At 41.1% G+C, this 19,265-nt stretch overlaps 1 protein-coding gene across 1 annotated transcript; it reads right to left on the bottom strand.

Moving 5' to 3' along the window:
* Window positions 1-1,227: 1,227 nt before the first annotated feature.
* LOC132348065 (small ribosomal subunit protein eS27-like) lies at window positions 1,228-2,166 on the bottom strand. The gene is made up of 2 exons (XM_059895219.1): window positions 2,158-2,166; window positions 1,228-1,482 (listed from the first exon to the last, which is right to left on the bottom strand). Exons 1-2 carry the CDS (start codon window positions 2,164-2,166, stop codon window positions 1,228-1,230), a joined length of 264 nt encoding a protein of 87 aa, XP_059751202.1.
* Window positions 2,167-19,265: the final 17,099 nt, after the last annotated feature.

Here is a 19,265-nt window from a genome sequence, read left to right as displayed (position 1 = left end):
AAGGCATTTGTTTCAGCTATTTATTTTTCCTGATTCAGACTTGCAACCTGTCTTTCCCGAAAGGTCTTTTTCTTGCCTTCCTTAAACTCAATGGTGCTACTCTATTAGACTTGCCTATTACTGTGAGAATGAACTATTACAATGCTAACTCTAATTTCTGAGGATCCTTCTTCACAATATTCCCCTGCCTAACCTGACTAGGAAGTGATCATTTTCTACTACAGGTTTGGCCCTAAGTACTATCTTCTTGTGAATAGTCAAAGGAGACCAGCCCAACTTTGGAGAACTATTTAGAATAGTGGTTCTTATACTTTTTGGTCTCAGAACCTCTTTACACTCTTAAAAATCATCAAAGATCTCAAAAAACTTTAGTTTATACAGGTTTAGATGTTGATATTTACTGTATTAAAAATTAAGAGAAAATTTTTAATTTTTATTTTAAATACTTAAAATAAATCTATTAAATCTTAACATAATGTATTTAATGAAAAATATATATTCCCCTCCAAAAAAAAAATGAGCAAGAAGAAAGGCATTGTTTTTCATTTTTGTAAATCTCTTTAATGTTTGGCTTAACGGCAGAAAATGGACTTTTATATCTGCCTCTCCATTCAATGTGGTGATGTTTTGTTTTGGTTGAAATATATGGAGAGAATCTGGTCTCACAAAGATGCAATTGGGAAAAGGAGGAATATTTTAATAGCCTTTTCTGATTGTTGAAGGTATTTTTCTTTGATAAGACACCAAAACTCGACAAGTGATAGCTTCTTAAAGATTAGTTGCAAGGTGGAATCTAAAACCACATCAAGGAAATCCACTGGTCTACCTTTCACTTTGAATGGATCTTTTACCCATGTGTGATTGATTCTTTAAAAGTATGTATCAGTCATTGGGAAAATATTGGTTCACTGAGTTATGCAGATCTTCCAAATATTGTCACATGTCATTATACTATATATATTTTAAAATACCATTCATTAATATAACCACTGATCTCATCAGAAAGGTCTTTATGTATTGGCAAGCTATAAAGCTCACTGAGGTGTGTATGAGTTTTCCAAAATTCTTATTTCTACTGGAAAGCTCCAATTTGGTTATGGTTATCATTGGTAACCATAGTGTCTATTGTTTTCCTTGAAGTGACAGACTAAGTACATTCTTTTTTTTTTTTTAATCCAAAATGTGTTTATTGGGATGGTTTCCCATTCATCTTGATTCAGGATGCTTTTAGTGCTGCTTCCGTCTAAAGGAGCATCCTTCTGTAAGCCTTACTATTCCTCCTGTAGGCTGGCAGAGGACAGTAAAGCAGCCAACACAAAAAACTACTGTTTGTGCATGGCTAAAGATGGTTGTGATTTTATAGCATCCTGGGTATTTCACATCCATGAAATAGGAATTGGGGCTTTGCACCAGGTGCTTCTTCTTGTGTTTCCTCTTCTCCTCTGGAGAGGGATGAGGGAGATCCTTTGCGAGAGGCACGTTCTCATGGGGAGGTTGTCACTGCCAGAAAGGGAGGTACATTCTTTTTTTTTTTATTTTTTTTTTATTTTTGGCTGTGTTGGGTCTTCGTTTCGTGTGAGGGCTTTCTCTAGTTGCGGCAAGCGGGGCCACTCTTCATTGCGGTGCGCAGGCCTCTCACTATTGCGGCCTCTCTTGTTGCGGGGCACAGGCTCCAGACGCGCAGGCTCAGTAGTTGTGGCTCACGGGCCTAGTTGCTCCGCGGCATGTGGGATCTTCCCAGACCAGGGCTCGAACCCGTGTTCCCTGCATTGGCAGGCAGATTCTCAACCACTGCGCCACCAGGGAAGCCCCTACATTCATTTTTGAGTAAATATCTGCCAAATACCCAAATCTGAATACCAAAGTCTGTCATTCATTCAAGTAAAAGCGGTGTTCCATGAAAAACGTGACTGGTTCAATTCCTAACTCAAATGATGGTACAAGGGCTTTATCTCAAGACAACACATACTTAGGTATGCAGCAGAAGTGCTTTATCGGTACTTTCCATTTCATCACATGGAATATTAAAAAGATGTGTACTCAAGCGTTGGGATTTAATAAAAGCACTGCTTCATCAGGCACATTTTAAAATGAAACTAGCTTTTTTCTTCTTCTTCTTGTGAGCACATAGTAGTGAAGAATAACTCGCTTTGGTACCACTGCCATGAATCATGCTAAGGTATCAGTAGAGTTACTTACCCGCTATTCCTTTTGCACTACCAATGCCAATGTCAACACAGTGAAAAACAAAAATAGTATTAGACAATTAGTATTATGTCTACTAACATGAAATTATGAAATAAAATATGAGATTACGAAATTAGTTTTACTCTTATTAATAAAATTAGAATTACTATCATTGCAATTATTATGAAAATAGTGCTTCCTTCCTTGACCCTCTGAAAGGGTCTTTGGGACCTCAGGAGTTGACGAACCACACTTCGAAAATTGCTGATTTAAAGCCATTCGAGACAGGTCAACCCTAAGCTAAGAAGAATGAACAAGTACCTCCCCACATGGAAATTAGTGGCAGGATTCAAAACTCATCAAAGCAAAGATATGAAAACCCTCGGACTTCTAAGAAGCTTATTATTTAGTTTATTCTGCTTCATACTATAATAATAGTGGCTAGAAAATATTTAGCATTTAATTCCTTAAATCCTTTTATATGACATCTCATTTAATCCCCACAATGACCCTATAATGCTGGTGTATAACACTAGTATATATAGGACGTGATACTATGATGCTGTCTAACTCTAAAGTGTTTGCTCTTAGTTACTAAGCCTCACATTTTCATCATTTTTATATTCCTTTATAATATATTTGCTTCAGTGTTGCTTTTGGTACCTGGATATTTTGGTGAACTTAGGTATGACCCATCTTAACGTGCAATGGATGGATTTCCACATAAGTTCTGTCACATCACTAAGAGTAAAGCATGAAATTTTCTTTTTTTTAGAAACCCTGATATTTCCAAATATGATAACACTCATCGAATTTCCTCAAATTGTTTATTTTTATTAGCATCCTGACCTGCAAAAACTGGAAAGTGTAAAAGACAAAACATATTCCAGAAAATTTGTTTTTGAAAAGTTAAGTGTGGAAGAAACATGAGGAGCTGGCAAAACGTGATAAAGCAGTTCTACACTTGGTATTTTCATTCAGCAATTTTAAGTGTGTGTGCATTTTTTTAAGTTTTATATTTTACTTATGAACTAGTCGTGGGAACAAAGTCTCAAAAATTCCTAAAATGTTACCCAAAAGCTTTTTATATTCTTTGGAGATGAATTGACTCAACATTTTGCAAAATGTGGTGTGTGTACCTCTACTGATTCTCAGCTTGATTTTTAAGGGAAAAACATTAACTTCAGTGGCTGATGCTCAGTAGCGTCAGTCTTTAGCAGATACCCTGCCCTGCCTGGTGTAGGAGTGTGCTTTCTCTGCTACCCATCACGGTCCCCAGCATGCCCTGCTGGGACTCCTTCCCAGCCCCTCCCATCTCTAGGCTCTCACCTTGGCAGCCCCTCACACCTTTCCCTTCATCCTCCCAGGGTCCCTTCAACCCCAACCCACACTCCCTTTTCCCTTTTTCTTTTAGGTTGTTATTAAGATAAAAAGATTTCATATATGTACAGCACTTAAAATGGTGCCTGACACATGGTAGGCACAGTGTGGGTACTTGATAAATAAATACATAAAATAACTGAGCACAGAGAATTCCCTGGCGGTCCAGTGGTTAGGACTCTGAGCTTCCACTGCAGGGGCCCAGGTTTGATACCTGGTTGGGGAACTAAGATCCTACAAGCTGCGAGGACTTAAAAAAAAAAAAAGCACAGGTTTCTCCCTCTGACACCGTGATCTTTCATATCTTCTATGTCTGAATTCTTTTCCTTTATATGCCTGTTTCCTTTTTTTTTTTTTTAAATTGAAGTATAGTTCATTTACAATGTTGTGTTACTTTTCTGGTATACAGCAAAGTGATTCAGTTATATATGTATTCTTTTTCAGGTTCTTTTCCACTATAGGCTATTACAAGGTATTGGATATAGTTCCCCATTTCCTTTTTTTTTTTTTATAAATTTATTTTATTTACTTATTTTTGGCTGTGTTGGGTCTTCGTTGCTGTGCGCGGGCTTTCTCTAGTTGCGGCAAGCGGGGGCTACTCTTTGCTGCAGTGCACGGGCTTCTCATTGTGCTGGCTTCTCTTGTTGTGGAGCACAGGCTCTAGGCATGCGGGCTTCAGTAGTTGTAGCATGCGGGCTCAGTAGTTGTGGCTTGCAGGCTCTAGGCTCTAGAGCACAGGCTCAGTAGTTGTGGCGCATGGGCTTAGCTGCTCCGCGGCATGTGGGATCTTCCTAGACCAGGGCTCGAACCCGTGTCCCCTGATTGGCAGGCGGAGTCTCAACCACTGTGCCACCAGGGAAGCCCCTCCATTTCCTTTTAAAATAAATTTCTCAAGTTAAAAAATAGTCAACTCAAATAAAAATAATAAATAATAATGTGTCATTGGGTAGAGCAAAATCATGACAGTGGTATGCAAATGACTAAAGTTGGCATATAGTGCAGTTACTGAGAGTGATGACCCGAGGGTCCTGGATTAGATCTGCCTTTAACCAGCTGTGTACATTTGAGAAAGGAATTCAGTGTGTTTGGGCTTTGGTTTCCTCATCCGTATGGTACAGGGTTGGGCTGGATGATCATCTCTGCATCCTCTAAACCAGTGGTTCTCAACTGGGGGTGATTTTGCCCCCTGGGGACATTGGGCAATATCTGGAGACATTTTTGGTTTCCACAACTGGGGATGGGGGTTGCTGTTGGCATCTAGTGGGTAGAGGCCAGAGATGCTGCTAAACACTCTGCAATGCATAAGACAGCACCACCCACCCCCAACAACAAGAATTATCTGTCCCTAAATGCCAGTAACACCGAGGTTGAGAAATCCTGATCTAAAACAACAGGCTTCTACAATCTGACCATGGGATTTGTTGCCTGAGAAATATATAAATGGGTTATACACAAGAGAGGCTGTGATATGAGCCCAAGGGTGCCTTTGGTTGCTCTTAAGAATTCGCATCTGGAAACCAGCTCATAATAGAGCCATACCACTTAGGCAAACAAACAAATAAACAACAACAACAACAACAAAACCCTTCTGTTTTGGGCTGAATCGCTCCCAACATTGACTAAATTGCTCCCTACATTCCCTCCCTCTTCTAGTGATTTGGCAGTCTCCACTGCTCAAACTCATCAGAAAACAACTGCTTTATGCTCAAGAGTTGGGTATTTTTGTGTCTTCCAATGCCCAAATATAGAAAGATTTGTGATTTAATTTTCTGTGTTCACATTTTCCTACTTCTTTTCAATGATCTTGGCCCTAAACACACTACTGTTGTGTTTTGTACATATATCATTCATCTGAAGCTATTTTTAGACACTTCCTAGTTTTATTTCATTTCAAGAATTTGCCAAATATTTGTTATGTCTTATTCTTTCTGCATCACATTCTGATTTAATCTGTTGGCTGGCAAGTTATTTATACTTATTGATACTGCTCATAATAACACTGTTTCTTAAGTGAATTCCCCTCCCCCCCATTTTCTCTTTATTTTTCTTTGTCATTTTCAGAGTAAACTGATTATAGAAGTAGTATATCATCCAGTTGCCAGGACATCTGAAAACTTTTGCTGGTTGATAGGCAAAATGCCTTTAATCTATTTTTCATAGTTTGTGTTATCACTGCTACTACTACGCTTCTTGCTCTTAGTAAAAAACCTAGATGGGCTTCTTGGTGCCTTTCTGTGATAAGAGGAAACATCATTTTCTGAAGAGTCAGGGTTTAATTGCCTGTTCTGCAGAATGTAGTTTTGTTTGTGTCTGAGGTGTATATGTAGGCAAGTTAAGTGTTCTGGGAAGACAGTTGGAATAATGCACCAGTTAATATTGGTAATTTAATTTATACTTGACAGTCACTGGGAGAAATAAGCTTTTATTGGGGATTAATTTTTTACAGTGAATTTTGAAATTCCCAAGTCATGAAGAAGTCCACTGGATTATTTAGTTATCAAGGTAGTCGGCCAGTAAGTATTTATTAAGTAACCATCAGAAGTTGGTATGGGTTTGGTATTAACATTGTAAAAGTCCTTTAGGATTTATGAAAATACAAATCCCTATCCTCAAGAATGATTCCATCATTGCTCGTGTAAGAGAGTGTGGTCAAACTGGGCAATCACCAGTCTCCTATGGCTTCTCTATAGCTCACACCAGAGGAAATATAATATAGTGGTTAAGAACATGGTTGCTAGGGTAAGACCCAGTTTCCAATTGAGGCTCCCCCAGTTACTAGCTGAATAACCCTGGGTAAGTTAGTCTACCTCTCTGACCACCAGGCATTGTGTAAGTAAACAATTTTGTTCACTAATGTCTTCTTAAGGCCTAGCACAGTGCTTAGGATAGAGTAGGAACTTGATACATTTTTATAATGAACGATGTATGTAAAGCACTTAGCACATTGCCTAGCACAGAGTCAGTGTTCACACAATAAGATGTTAAAAAAAGCCACCTTGGGAATTCCCTGGCTGTCCAGTGGTTAGGACTCCACACTTTCACAGCCAAGGGCACAGGTTTGATCCCTGGCTGGGGAACTAAGACCCCACAAGCTGCTCAGTGTGGCCAAGAAAAGCCACCTTGATCTCAGAATGCCGGATGTGTTACATATTAACTTGGTCTGTATGGTTGATATTAACCTCTTCATTTATCCAGAACATTTATTGCATAGAAGCTGTTATGTAGGAGAAACAAGGATGTATATGTTATGATACTTGCCCTCAAAAAGTTTACAGTTTAATAATGGATAGAAAACGTGAATAGAAATAACTATAATAATAACCAGTATTGAATTATATTAAACAGTATATTAAATACCTTATAAATGATGCTTTGCATTTTTTGGAATTCAGAGAAGGGAGATATTATTAGATACAGTAGCATAAGACTAAAAGTCTGTGTGCTTTTTATTATCACTATGAGCCGGCAATTCTAAACAATGTCAGTGGCAACACACTCTTACCTCCCCCTTTGGCATGCCACTGACAATATTTGACAAAACTGATCAAGGAACACTTCATGACTGTGGCCCTTAAAGGACATAGGGAATTCTATGGGCAAAGATGGAAGGCAAGGCAAGTAGAGAGAACAGCTTCTCCAAAGACCCCGGGGCAGGAAGTTGTGTTTGGAGAACAGCCAAGGAAGGAGAATAAAGTTGTAAAGGTAAAGATAGGTTGGCATTGGCTCCCAGAAGGAAAGATGCCATTTATTGAGTGCCAACTACGGGTGGCCAAAGGATTGGCTTACATTGTCTTGCTTAAAACTTACAATAATCTTTCCACTTGGGTATTATTACCCCCGTTTTATAGATGTGGAAACATGTTCTGAGAGGGTCAGGGTCTTGCCCAAAATCCTGCAACTAGTGAAGGGCAGAGTTGGTATTAGAACAGAGATCAGATTGCTTATAAAACCTGTGGTCTTTCCACCTATGTAGCTTTGAATGTTGAGCTGAAGACAATGGGGGGCCATTGGAGATTTTAAAATCATGAAGTGATCTGAATAAAGCTGTAGTTCAGGGAGGAGAATCATCTGGCACTGGTGTTAAGGATGAGCTCACAGTGGGAGTTGGGAATCAGGGAGGCCAGTTATGATGCTGCTGGAAGAGTCTAGATGAAAGGGATGATGGAAATGGAGAAAAGATGTCAGAGAGGCTGAAAAGAAAGAATTGCTAGAATTTGGAGACTGACTGGAGATTAGGGAGTGGAAATGAGGAAAAAGAAGGATGCAGAGATGCCTCTGAGGTTCTAATCTGGGCAACAGAATGACGGTGCTATTGCCAGAAACAAGAAAGCCAGAAAAAAGAGGGAGAATCACACAATCATGCCCTTCGATTTGGCTATGGCCGAGGACATTTGGCCTGTCCAGGGAAATAAGACAAGCATATAATCAGTATAAACATAGCAATTCTAAGAGTGAATTGTTGATGAGATGTTGGTCAGGAATTATATCAATGGGCTTGAAAATGAAAAGAGTTTCCTCATCTGGAAGAAACCTTCTTAAAGGAAGTTACACTGGATGGAAGAGAAGGGCTAGAATACTTGACAGGAGGAGAAAGGTTATTCTCTGTAGTTGGAAAAGTATTAGTCAAGGCCTGGCGATAGGAAACGGCTCACCATGGCTCCATGCCTGCGGGAATGGAAGCGCCTCTCTTTTACTGGGCCAGGGTGACTACAGGTGGAGTGACCATTTCCTCCATCTTCCCCAGTTCCCATCTGTAAGCAAAGAGCATTGGACTTCTCTTCCTGACAGCTCACTCCACCCATCCACCCCCAGTCGAATAAAGGAAAGGATTAGGGAGAGAAGCAGGCCTCCCTGATGGGTTTAGAAAATAATTGCATAGAAGAAAGCTGGATGCATGTTCTATTATACATTTGCATTTACAAAAATCAAGAATTTGCAAAGGCTTATATTCAAGAAGGCAAATGAAATCACCCAATTAAAAGAAATGAAGATGGCAAGGACTCAAAAACTGGTTACAGAATGTAATTTAATTGAAGAAAAACCAAGTATGGCAAAGGTATAATCTGCATTTCCCCTGGGTCTCAATTGAGTGATTCAGCTTTTTTTAGTAAGTGGGTCAGAAAACTGTTAATCCTATAATGATTTTGTTCAACTGCATTCAGCTGGTACATTTGTTTCTTGCAGATTTTAAAAAGCAAGTATGTTAAGACTGTCAATGTTGTTGTTAACCCAATATCACATTGCTTTGTTTATCACCCATGAATAATGTATTTATTTTCTTGATTGAAGTCTGTCCTTTTAATTGGCAAGCAGTGACAATATTGTTTGCGGTTTTACTTTGAAATTTTGTGTTTTGTGTGGCACAGCTCTACGGTATAGCTGATACAGTGATACCATATAATAGGGAGTCTCAAACAGAAATTTAACAGGACAAACCATTGCACTACATGAGGACAAATATAGGAGCTGATATATTGGTTTTGTGGAGGCAGAACTCAGGTTTAAAAACATAAGCCATGAGTCACCATGGAAGAGCTATTTTTTTTCAGTCAGTCCCTGGACGTAGTAATCTTAATTAACATGAGTCCTATTCTAAAATGTGGATCTGCTCTTGATGTGCTGGCAAATCAAAGATTTCAAAGCCTTTTAGACAATAGACCAGGGCCAGGTCATAGATGTCTCTGAAGCTCAGTTTTCTTATCTGAAAATGGAGTTTAAAAATAGTGCTTACCCTAGGGCTTCCCTGGTGGCACAGTGGTTAAGAATCCACCTGCCAATGCAGGGGACACAGGTTCGAGCCCTGGTCTGGGAAGATCCCACATGCCATGGAGCAACTAAGCCCATGTGCCACAACTACTGAGCCTGCGCTCTAGAGCCCGTGACCCACAACTACTGAGCCTGCGCTCTGGAACCTGCGAGCCACAGCTACTGAGCCCATGTGTCACAACTACTGAAGCCCACGCACCTAGAGCCCATGCTCCACAGCAAGAGAAGCCACCACAATGAGAAGCCCTCACACAGCAATGAAGAGTAGCCCCTGCTCGCCGCAACTAGAGAAAGCCTGCATGCGGCAACGAAGATCCAACGCAGCCAAAAATAAATAAATAAAATAAATAAATTTTTTAAAAAAACCTCATATTAAAAAAAAAATAGTGCTTACCCGATAGACCAAGACATGGAAACAACCTAAATGTCCATCAACAGATGAATGGATAAAGAAGATGTGGTATATATATATACAATGGAATATCACTCGGCCATAAGAAAGAATGAAATAATGCCATTTGCAGCAACATGGATGGACCTAGAATTTATCATAATAAGTGAAGTAAGTCACAAAGAGAAAGACAAATACCGTATGATATCACTTATACGTAGAATCTAAAATATGACACAAATGAACCTATCTACAAAACAGAAACAGACTCAGACATAGAGAACAGACTGGTGGATGCCAAGGGGGAGAGGCGGTGGGGGAGGATGGAGTGGGAGTTTGGGGTTAGCAGATGCAAACTATTTTACATAAAATGGGTAAACAAGGTTCCATCCTATAATGGAAAAGAATATTAAAAAGAATGTATATATGTATAACCGAATCACTTTGCTATACAGCAGAAATTAACACATTATAAATCAACTATACTTCCAGGACTTCCCTGGTTGTCCAGTGGTTAAGACTCTGCGCTTCCAATGCAGGGGGCCCGGGTTCGATCCCTTGTCGGGGAACTAGATCCCACATGCATGACGCAACGAAGATCCCACATGCTGCAACTAAGAACTGGTGCAGCCAAAATAAATAAATAAACAAATATATATTTTTTAAAAAATCAACTATACTTCCATTAAAACAATAGCGCTTCTACTATATTTAAAAAAGATAACCAACAAGGACCTACTGTATAGCACAGGGAATTCTGCTCAATGTTATGCGGCAGCCTGGATGGGAGGGGAGTCTGGGGGAGAATGGATACATGTATATGTATGGTTGAGTCACTTTGCTGTGTACCTGAAACTATCACATTGCTAATCGGCTATACTCCAATATAAAATAAAAAGTTAAAAAAAAATAGTGTTTACCTTATGGAGTTGTTGTAATGATTAAATAAATAATGTAAAGCATTGAGAACAGTGCCTCGCACATAATAAACACTATATAAATGTTGATCTTGTTATTGATGGGAAATTCTCCAAGGCATTACTACCATATGAATTTTGTTGGTAGACAAAGTCTGACCTCACGGAACACATTTGCTTCTTTTCTGTTGGAATCTGCATAACTCTTATTCTCAAAGCACAAGCAAAGTTGTGAGGGATTTACCTTGTCTATTCCTCCCTCTTCATTTAGTGCCCCTCCCTCTGCTTCCAGGCACCCCACACCCTCAGGATTTTGTGCTCTGGCAAGACAAAGCCAGCACCCCACAGGCAGTACCCCAGGCTCTGGCCTTCACATAACCCAGCTTGCAAGTTCCTAAGAACTGGTCACTGTAGCCAGTATGAGAAATTGACTGATGCCAATGAAGTCATGACTGATAATGACAATGGATAACACACAGGTATGTTTTAACCTTTCTGGCAATTTATTGCCAACATCCAAAGGAACGCTCACAAATTGTAGAATTTAATTGACTGAGATTGGCCAATAGGGAAAAAACCCCTGGGTCATATGAGGCCCATTTGGTGCCACCTCTCAAGTCTATAGTTTTCTCTACTGTCCCTTGAAAGAATTCTGGGCCATTACAGAAAGAGAACTTTTGCTCTTGTTGTGAATTCAAGGGGTTTTATGAGATTTGCAGGACTTTGGGTGAGACTAGAGAAATTCTTGGGCTAAATTAGGGGTTTCCAGGTGTGGGCAAGCTGCTGAATAGTAAGTATAAGGTAGTTCGGGGGCAGGTGCAGAAGAGTAACAATGAAATGGAGCTGGTCTGAGCTTAGGACAGACATTGTTTCTTTTGGAGCAAACTAGGCTTGGCCCAGGGGACCTAAAGCAAAGAGATGGACTGGCCACCATTCACTTTGCTACTTTCTAATTGTGAGTCAGTATATGTTGCCAAAACTAGCAGATGGTTCAGAGAATCACAAAATACGGTTAAACAATTGGTAAATAGAACTTACAAAGAAAATGTGAATGAAGAGAATTATTTAACCAGAGATAGGTAGTAACATACCCTGTGTTATTTTACTTAAGGTTGGTTGTATCAGTTCTCCTGGAAAACAGAACCAATAGGAGATATATATATAGATATCTATCTATCTATCTATCTATCTATATGTATATATATAGAGAGAGAGATTTATGATAGAAATTAGCTCACATGATTATGGAGGCTGAGAAGTCCCACCATCTGCCCATATGCCTTCTGGAGAAGCAGGAAAGCTGGTGGTGCGATTGAGTCCAAGGCCAAAAGCTCAAGAACTGGGGGGCTGCTGTTGTAAGTCTCATTCCTAGTTCAAAGGCCCGAGAACTAGAAGAGAAACTGTCCAACAGCAGAAGATGAAAGTCCCAGCTCAAGCAAAAAAAAAGCAAATAGAGCTTTGCTCTGCTTTTTTGTTTTGTTCAGGCCCTGAACGGATTGGCGAGGGTGAACTTCTTTGTCAGTCTACCGATTCAAATGCTAATCTCTTCCAGAAACACCCTCACAGACGCACCCAGAAATAATGTTTCACCAGCTATCTGGGCATCTCAGCCCAGTCAAGTTGACTCATAAAATTAACCATCACAGTGGTGATCAATTGTTCACTAATTGCACTGAGTATTTTAATTAAACATCAAAGAAAACTTTCAGAAAATGCTGGTTGCCTGACTCTGGGATCATTTACTGAGTTTACAGACTCGCTGGACACCTTTAAAAAACTGGGGAGGTGGGCTAGGACGGCTTGGATGTGGCCATGGTGAACATCTAAATATGAATGAATGATACACAAATGCCTTATCTCTATTATAATTAACCATGAAAACAGAAGTTAGTGTGTGTTGACCTAAGCTCACCCACTATATTGGTCACATATGTCAGCATGTAGTGACAACATTTCCAGAAAGTTCTTGCCCTTAATTTAGCACTTAAGTCATTATGGTAACTAGCCTTTGCAATGTCTGCAAACAGATCAGGATGGTTTGTGTCGGCTGTGGAAAGTTTTGACAATGAAAAGTGAAGGATACAATTTTATATCAAAGACAGCTGCGACTTCCATGATAAAAATTTTTCACACAAATGGACTTTGACTTTAAAGCTAAGATTAAATCTTCAGGACATAAGTTGGGTTATGGAAGCTCATTAGATTCTTGTGTAATAGCTATTGTGAAGTAGGTATTACCACAAACTGTTACTCTTAAGAAATGAATTCATGACCATTTCCTAGGGATGGGAAAGCTTTCTATGTCAAAGCCACCTAGAGAAGAGTGAAAAGTCCATTGTTCACACAGGTTTGGGCCACTTACCTCATTTACCTTCCATTCATTTTTCCCTTGAAGTTTTGAGTAAGTGGGACTCCCTTTTGGGTGGGTGCAAATATAGGAGAGAGAGGAAGAGGCCAGAGGAGAAAGAGTGGAAAAATTAAGCGAGGAAATTGTTTGATCAGGGTGTCAGATCAGAGCCAGCTGTCTCAGTAAGCTAGCAAGCTTTTATAGGATCAGAAACAGAAATCTATATTTTTCAACTTGGCTTTTTTCTTTTCTTGCTTTTGGTACTTCCTTTGTTTACTAGTGAAGCTTCTTTTGAAAATTATAGACGATCTCACCTGTGCTAAAGGGAATAAGGGAAAGGGGGTTTTAGATTTGTCCATGTTTTGGCCAGTTAAAGGGGGAACTATGGAGAAAGTCAGAGATGTGCTGGGGATTTTTGTTTTGTTTTGCTTTTGCCAATTTCTTTTTCTCCTTGAAATGAACACCAGGGAAGTCATTTGAGGTATAGAATCATTGTACAAAACTGAGAACATAGACAGTATCACATGCAGTTGCTCTCATAAAAATGGGAATGTCCCAAGAGGATAAATTTACCAACTTTAGTTATGCTGCAGCTCACTAAAAATTGAACCCTAACAACGTAACTTTTAGGGTTGATTAGTCTTTTCAGAACACATTCTTGGGGGTGTGAAGCATAGTCATCTGGTATTATTTCAAATGATGATTAAAAGTGAGTCTTTTGTGGTAAGGAGTTCTGTTATTTTATTTATTTATTTATTTATTTACTTACTTATTTTAAGCCTCCTTGCCAACCACTGTGGTACAGTTCTGCTTATTTTAGGAAGCATGCATACAATTTGCCATTATTGTATTCAGTATCAATTATCCACTTGCATACAGCTCTGTGTGGGTGAGTTGCAGAGTTGAAAATTTCCTTAAGAAAATGAGTTCTGATTTTTAAGTTTACTTTTATCACTTTCTTATTTCAGCTGGCTACCTGGGGTGAAGAAAAGCTCAAAAGACATCTGATGCTGCTTTTAACTTTTGGCTTGAGTCATACAGATTGGATTTAACTTTAATGAAAACAGAGGAAATAAACTCTGAATGTATGTGTTTGTCCAAATTAATAGGTCTTAGACAAGAAGCCTGGGTTGTTTTTAAAAATTCATAAAGAATGCACTTTTCATTTTTGCTGTTTGAAATCTCAGGTATTGCTTAGACTAAAACAATCAGGCCAACAAAATGATGTACTATTAGATTCTTGGCAAAAAGTTTTTTAACTCCACCCAACCTCCCCTCCCAGGGTCTACCTCTCCCTTGTCAGCCCATGCTTTCCCCTCATCAACACAAAGACACCCTCATCAGCTTCAGCATGGTAATGAGCTGGGCCCCTACCTGCCTTATTTTCTTTCATCATAGAGACTGTTTCTCAAAGTCCTGTTTGTGATTAACTAACCTTGGTGGTTACGATAACAAAAGGTGAAACAGTTCAAGCAGCATGTGGGAAATTTCCTTTACAGATGGTTTCTTTCCCTTTGGTGGAAAAAACAGAAACTATTGGATGGCAAATATTGGCTCATAATTAATCATAAGCCAGGTTTGATATCCATCAAGCTGACTCTCCCAGAGTGTTCTGATTTATAGGATTGCCTCCTTAACAAGAAGGTAGGTGGTTCATCCTCGCCTCTGTCTGGGTCTAGAAGGAGTTAAGCCAACGAAAGATTAAAAACATCTTGGACAAAAACATCTTAGATCTGGCTTTTTATCCAAAAGAATTTAAAGCAGGGTCTTGAAGAGATATCTGTATATCCATATCCACAGCAGCATTATTCACAATAGGCAAAAGGTGGAAGCAACCCAGGTATCTACTGATGGATGAATGGATAAACCAAATGTGGTATAAACACCCAATGGAGTATTATTCAGCCTTACCAAGGAAGGAAATTTTGATATGTGCTTCAACATGGTTGAATCTTGAGGACATTATGCTAAGTGAAATAGGACAGTCTCAAAAAGACACTTATATAAGGTACCTAAAATGGTCACATTTCTAGAGACAGAAAGCCAGATGGTGGTTGCCAGGGTCTGGGGAGAAGGAAGAATGAGGAGTTATTTAATGGCTGGCTATTGAGTTTGCCTTGCAAGATGAAAACGTTCCAGGGATTGGTTGCACAATGCTGTGAATGTACTTAACAATACTGAACTGTGCACTTAAAAATGGTTAAGATGGTAAATTTTCTGTTACGTTTATTTTACTACAATAACAATACCTGGAAAGAGGAGTCAGTGAGAAACACTGACTGATGCCAAGTTTGAGACCGCGACAGGGAGAGGCAAGTGTTGGGTCCTGGACACAGATGGGGCTGTTGTGGTTGGCACCAGCCCGTCCCCCTTCAGGACTGAAGGGCACTTGTCACAGCTGACACACCCCAGTTACCAGCCCTCAGCTGTCAGCCCTGTGTGGGAATCGCCCTCGGCAGAAGAAAGCCATCCTACCCAGTGTCACGGCCACTTCCCCAGGGCAGCTCGCATCCAATGAGAGGTCAAGGCAGGGGAAGAAAAGGCCCAGTCCTCTTGGCCCCAGCTCTGAAGGGTAAGCCCAGCTTCAGGGGTCCCTGAGGGGTCAGCTGGAATCTCGCTGTGACTATGTCACAACTTCTCTCTCTGTTCCATCTTGCTTCCTTCACTTGCCCCACAGGTGTCATGCTGAGAGCCTTCTCTAATAAACTTCCTGCCTGCTAAGCTCAGCGATAAGGGTCTGAATCACGTCACCAGCTAAGACACCAAAGCCAGCAGAGGTGGTAGCTGAGATGGAGGTGAATCCAGACTGGGTAGTGGAGGAGGAAAAGAATGGGGACCAACTGCAGCAGCAGGGGCCGTGGCTCAGCCCACTAATTCCCGTTTCCAAGTTCTCTCTCAAGAAGAGAGACCCACGGGGCCATGGAGGAGCTGGTCCATGGAGGAGAGTACATGGAGACGGGGTCCAAGCAGAGCAAGGGGTGGACTCTGGTAGACACAGAGATGTCCCATTCAGATCCCTCTTCAAGGAAGGACTTGCTGCCCAGCTGTGAGGAGTGCGGTCAGCAGATGGCCTCCAGCTGTCAGCTTCTTCAGGGTCAGCCTCTCCTGAGATCATGCCCTTCCCAGGGCAGCCTGCATCAGGGCTAAAAGGATGAGGACATATAAAGGAATGGCTGTTTTGTCCTATGAGTTTCCTGCTGGGTTGACGCAATGTTTGTGGCCCCGTAAAACCTGTCTGTTGAAACCTAATCCCCAAGGTGATAGTATTTGGAGGTAGGACATTTGGGGGATGATTAGTGCCCTTACAAAAGAGACCCCAGAGAACTCCCTTGTCCCTTCTGCCATGTGAGGTTATAGCAAGAAAACAGCTGTGTGACTTAGGGCTCTCATCAGACACAGAATCTGCCAGCACCTTGATCCTGGACTTTCTAGCCTCCAGAATCGTGAGAAAAATGCCTGCTGTTTATAAGCCACCCAGTCTATGGTACTGTGTTTTAGCAACCCAAGCGGCCTAAGACATGGGTTAACCAAGGCTCTGTCAAGCTTGCATTTGCACTTTGCCTTCTGCCTCTTCCCAACCTTTAAATATCCTGCCTCCCCACCACAAAACTCCACCTTGGTGTTTGCTTCCATATAATCCAACACAACATAAGCACCAATACCTTTAGCAGATATTTTTAACTTATTTCATTGTCTACCACATTGTAGGTCCTCAATAAATGTTTGTTGAATAAATAAATCAAATTAAACAATATTAACTACTATGTAAAAAGCATTATTATGCTGGTTATACAAAAAAGAACAAGAGGGCTTCCCTGGTGGTGCAGTGGTTAGGAATCCGCCTGCCAATGCAGGGGACACGGGTTCGTGCCCCGGTCCGGGAAGATCCCACATGCCGCGGAGCAACTAGGCCCGTGCGCCACAACTACTGAGCCTGTGCGTCTGGAGCCCGTGCTCTGCAACGGGAGAGGCCGCAACGGTGAGAGGCCTGCGCACCGCGATGAAGAGTGGCCCCCGCTTGCCGCAACTGGAGAAAGCCCTCGCACAGAAACGAAGACCCAACACAGCCAAAAATTAAAAAAAAAAAAAAAAAAAAAAAAAGAATAAGAAATTCTGTCTTCATTGGGGCTTGTTGTCCAATGCCCTCCTAGGTTGCACAATGGGCCCATGAACAAAGTGACTGGGGTGGCAGAGATGGAGACCGTGCCTTTCTCACAATTATACCCAATGATCCACTTGCTGATTCTGTGCTTCTCATCCCTGTAAACTTGGGCTCTCTAGGGTAAGCGTTTCTAATTTTTGGAGGAGCACTTAGGCTGGGGGACACAGGGACGGTTCCACTGAATTGCACATTGTGACAACACTTAGTCACTTTGGGCTCCTCATGTCACTGAACCAACAGACAGAGAAGGGAGTTACTGCACTACCTGGGTTAATCGGTTCTGATTGCCAGGGGAATTACTAGGGCTGCTGCTATAGTTGGCCCTTGAACAACATGAGTTTGAAGTGCAAGGATCCACTCATACTCGGATATTTTTCAATAGTAAATACTACAGTACTACATGATCTGGTCTATGGTTGGTTGAATCCATGGTTGCTGAGGAACCATGGATACAGACAGCCAACTATAAATTGTATGTGGATTCACCTCCTCGTAGTTCAAGGTTCAACTGTACTTAACAGGGGCAGAATAGAGAATGTCTGGAATCCAGAGGGTTCACTAGTGTTATCACTTGATACTTCTATGCTTGGGATGACTGTTAGTGGGCAGTTACAATAACTGTGACCCGACAAGGGCACCTAATCATTCACACCCCTTGGGGATGAACGTCTGGGTATCCCATCAGGCAAGTCACACTGACCAACAAAAATACTAGCTGAAGATGAGGGAAATCCAGGTGGGTAGTGGAGGAGGGAGATGATAAATGAATTATGGCCCTAGGACTTGCTATAGCAGTAGAGACTGTATATTAGTTTCCTATTGCTGCTGTAACAAATTACCACAAACTTTGTGGCTTGGAAAAACACAAATTTACTTTCTTACAGTTGTTTAAGTCAGAAGTCTAAGATGGGTCTCACTGAGCTAAAATCAAGTGTCATCAGGGCTGTCTTCCTTTCTGAGGCTCTAGGAGAAAATCTGTTTCCTTGCCTTTTCCAACTTTGAGAGGCTGCCCACATTCCTTGGCTAGTGGCCCCCTTTCTCCACTGCAAAGCCAGTAAGGTAGCATTACTCAGATCCTTCTTATGTTGTCCTGTTTCTCTTTAACCACAGCTGGGAAAAGTTCTCGTATTTTAAGGATTCATGTGATTAGATTGGGCTCACCTGGATAATCCAGGCTACAGTCCCCTTCACCCAAGTCCTTAACTTTATCGTATATGCATTTTGCCATGTAAGATAACATATTGACAGGTTCCAGGGATTAGGATATGGATATCTTTTGGGGATGGGGCATTATTCTTTCTACCACAGACTGTAACTTGTGTCACTAATCGTCTTGTCTCAGCCTTCCTGGAGTTTGTGACTGCCACCTTCTTGAGACAAACTCTGTAACTGACTGAACTCGTTTCTCTCCTCTTTGGGAAACAGTAAGGGCAATGTGGTTCTTACAGACACAATGGTGGCCCAATATTATCCTATGGAAGGGCATGAGTGGACCTGAGTCATGCAGGGGAATTGCACTTTATAAACCTTTCCAGATTTCTCGACTACCATCTTCTTTCTTCTTTCCTGATCAGCTTCCTACCCACACTGAGTTATCCTTCTACTTCTGGCCTTGATGCAATGCCATGCATGGGAATTTTCCAGCCTGGGTGGCTGCAAGGTGCCAGGTTATACAACCAGGAAGTGCAGGGAAGTTAGTTTCCCAAGCAATGAGTCTTGACCACTGGGAAGTGGGAAATGGGAGAGAGCTGAGCAGATACATTCCCTCTCCTTCCTCCCCTTCACAGATCCGCTCTTAGCTGTGGTTTCTCCTGTGGCCCCTCTGGAAAAATCTGTCTTCAAGCAAACAAGCTTCAGCTTCCTGCTGTGAATGACTGGGATCAGTGGCCAGCATGGAAATGCATCACGTTGCTTTGCATCTTTCCTCACCTCTTTTCTCTTTTTTTCCCACATCTTCACTTCCATAGGATTTTACCTCCTAAATAAAGTGTCAGCACTTTAATCTTTGTTTCAGTCTCTGTTTTCTAGATGAACCAGGCTAAGTAAGTAGAACCAAGGAAAGGAAACTTTGTTTACGATTGGGGAAGGTCCACAGTGTCAGGCCTCTGGGTGCTT

This window comes from Balaenoptera ricei, chromosome 14 (assembly GCF_028023285.1).
Source record: "Balaenoptera ricei isolate mBalRic1 chromosome 14, mBalRic1.hap2, whole genome shotgun sequence".
Lineage (NCBI taxonomy): Eukaryota > Metazoa > Chordata > Mammalia > Artiodactyla > Balaenopteridae > Balaenoptera > Balaenoptera ricei.
The sequence above is the reverse complement of the archived record's forward strand: the minus strand, read 5'-3'. Positions and strand labels throughout refer to the sequence as shown.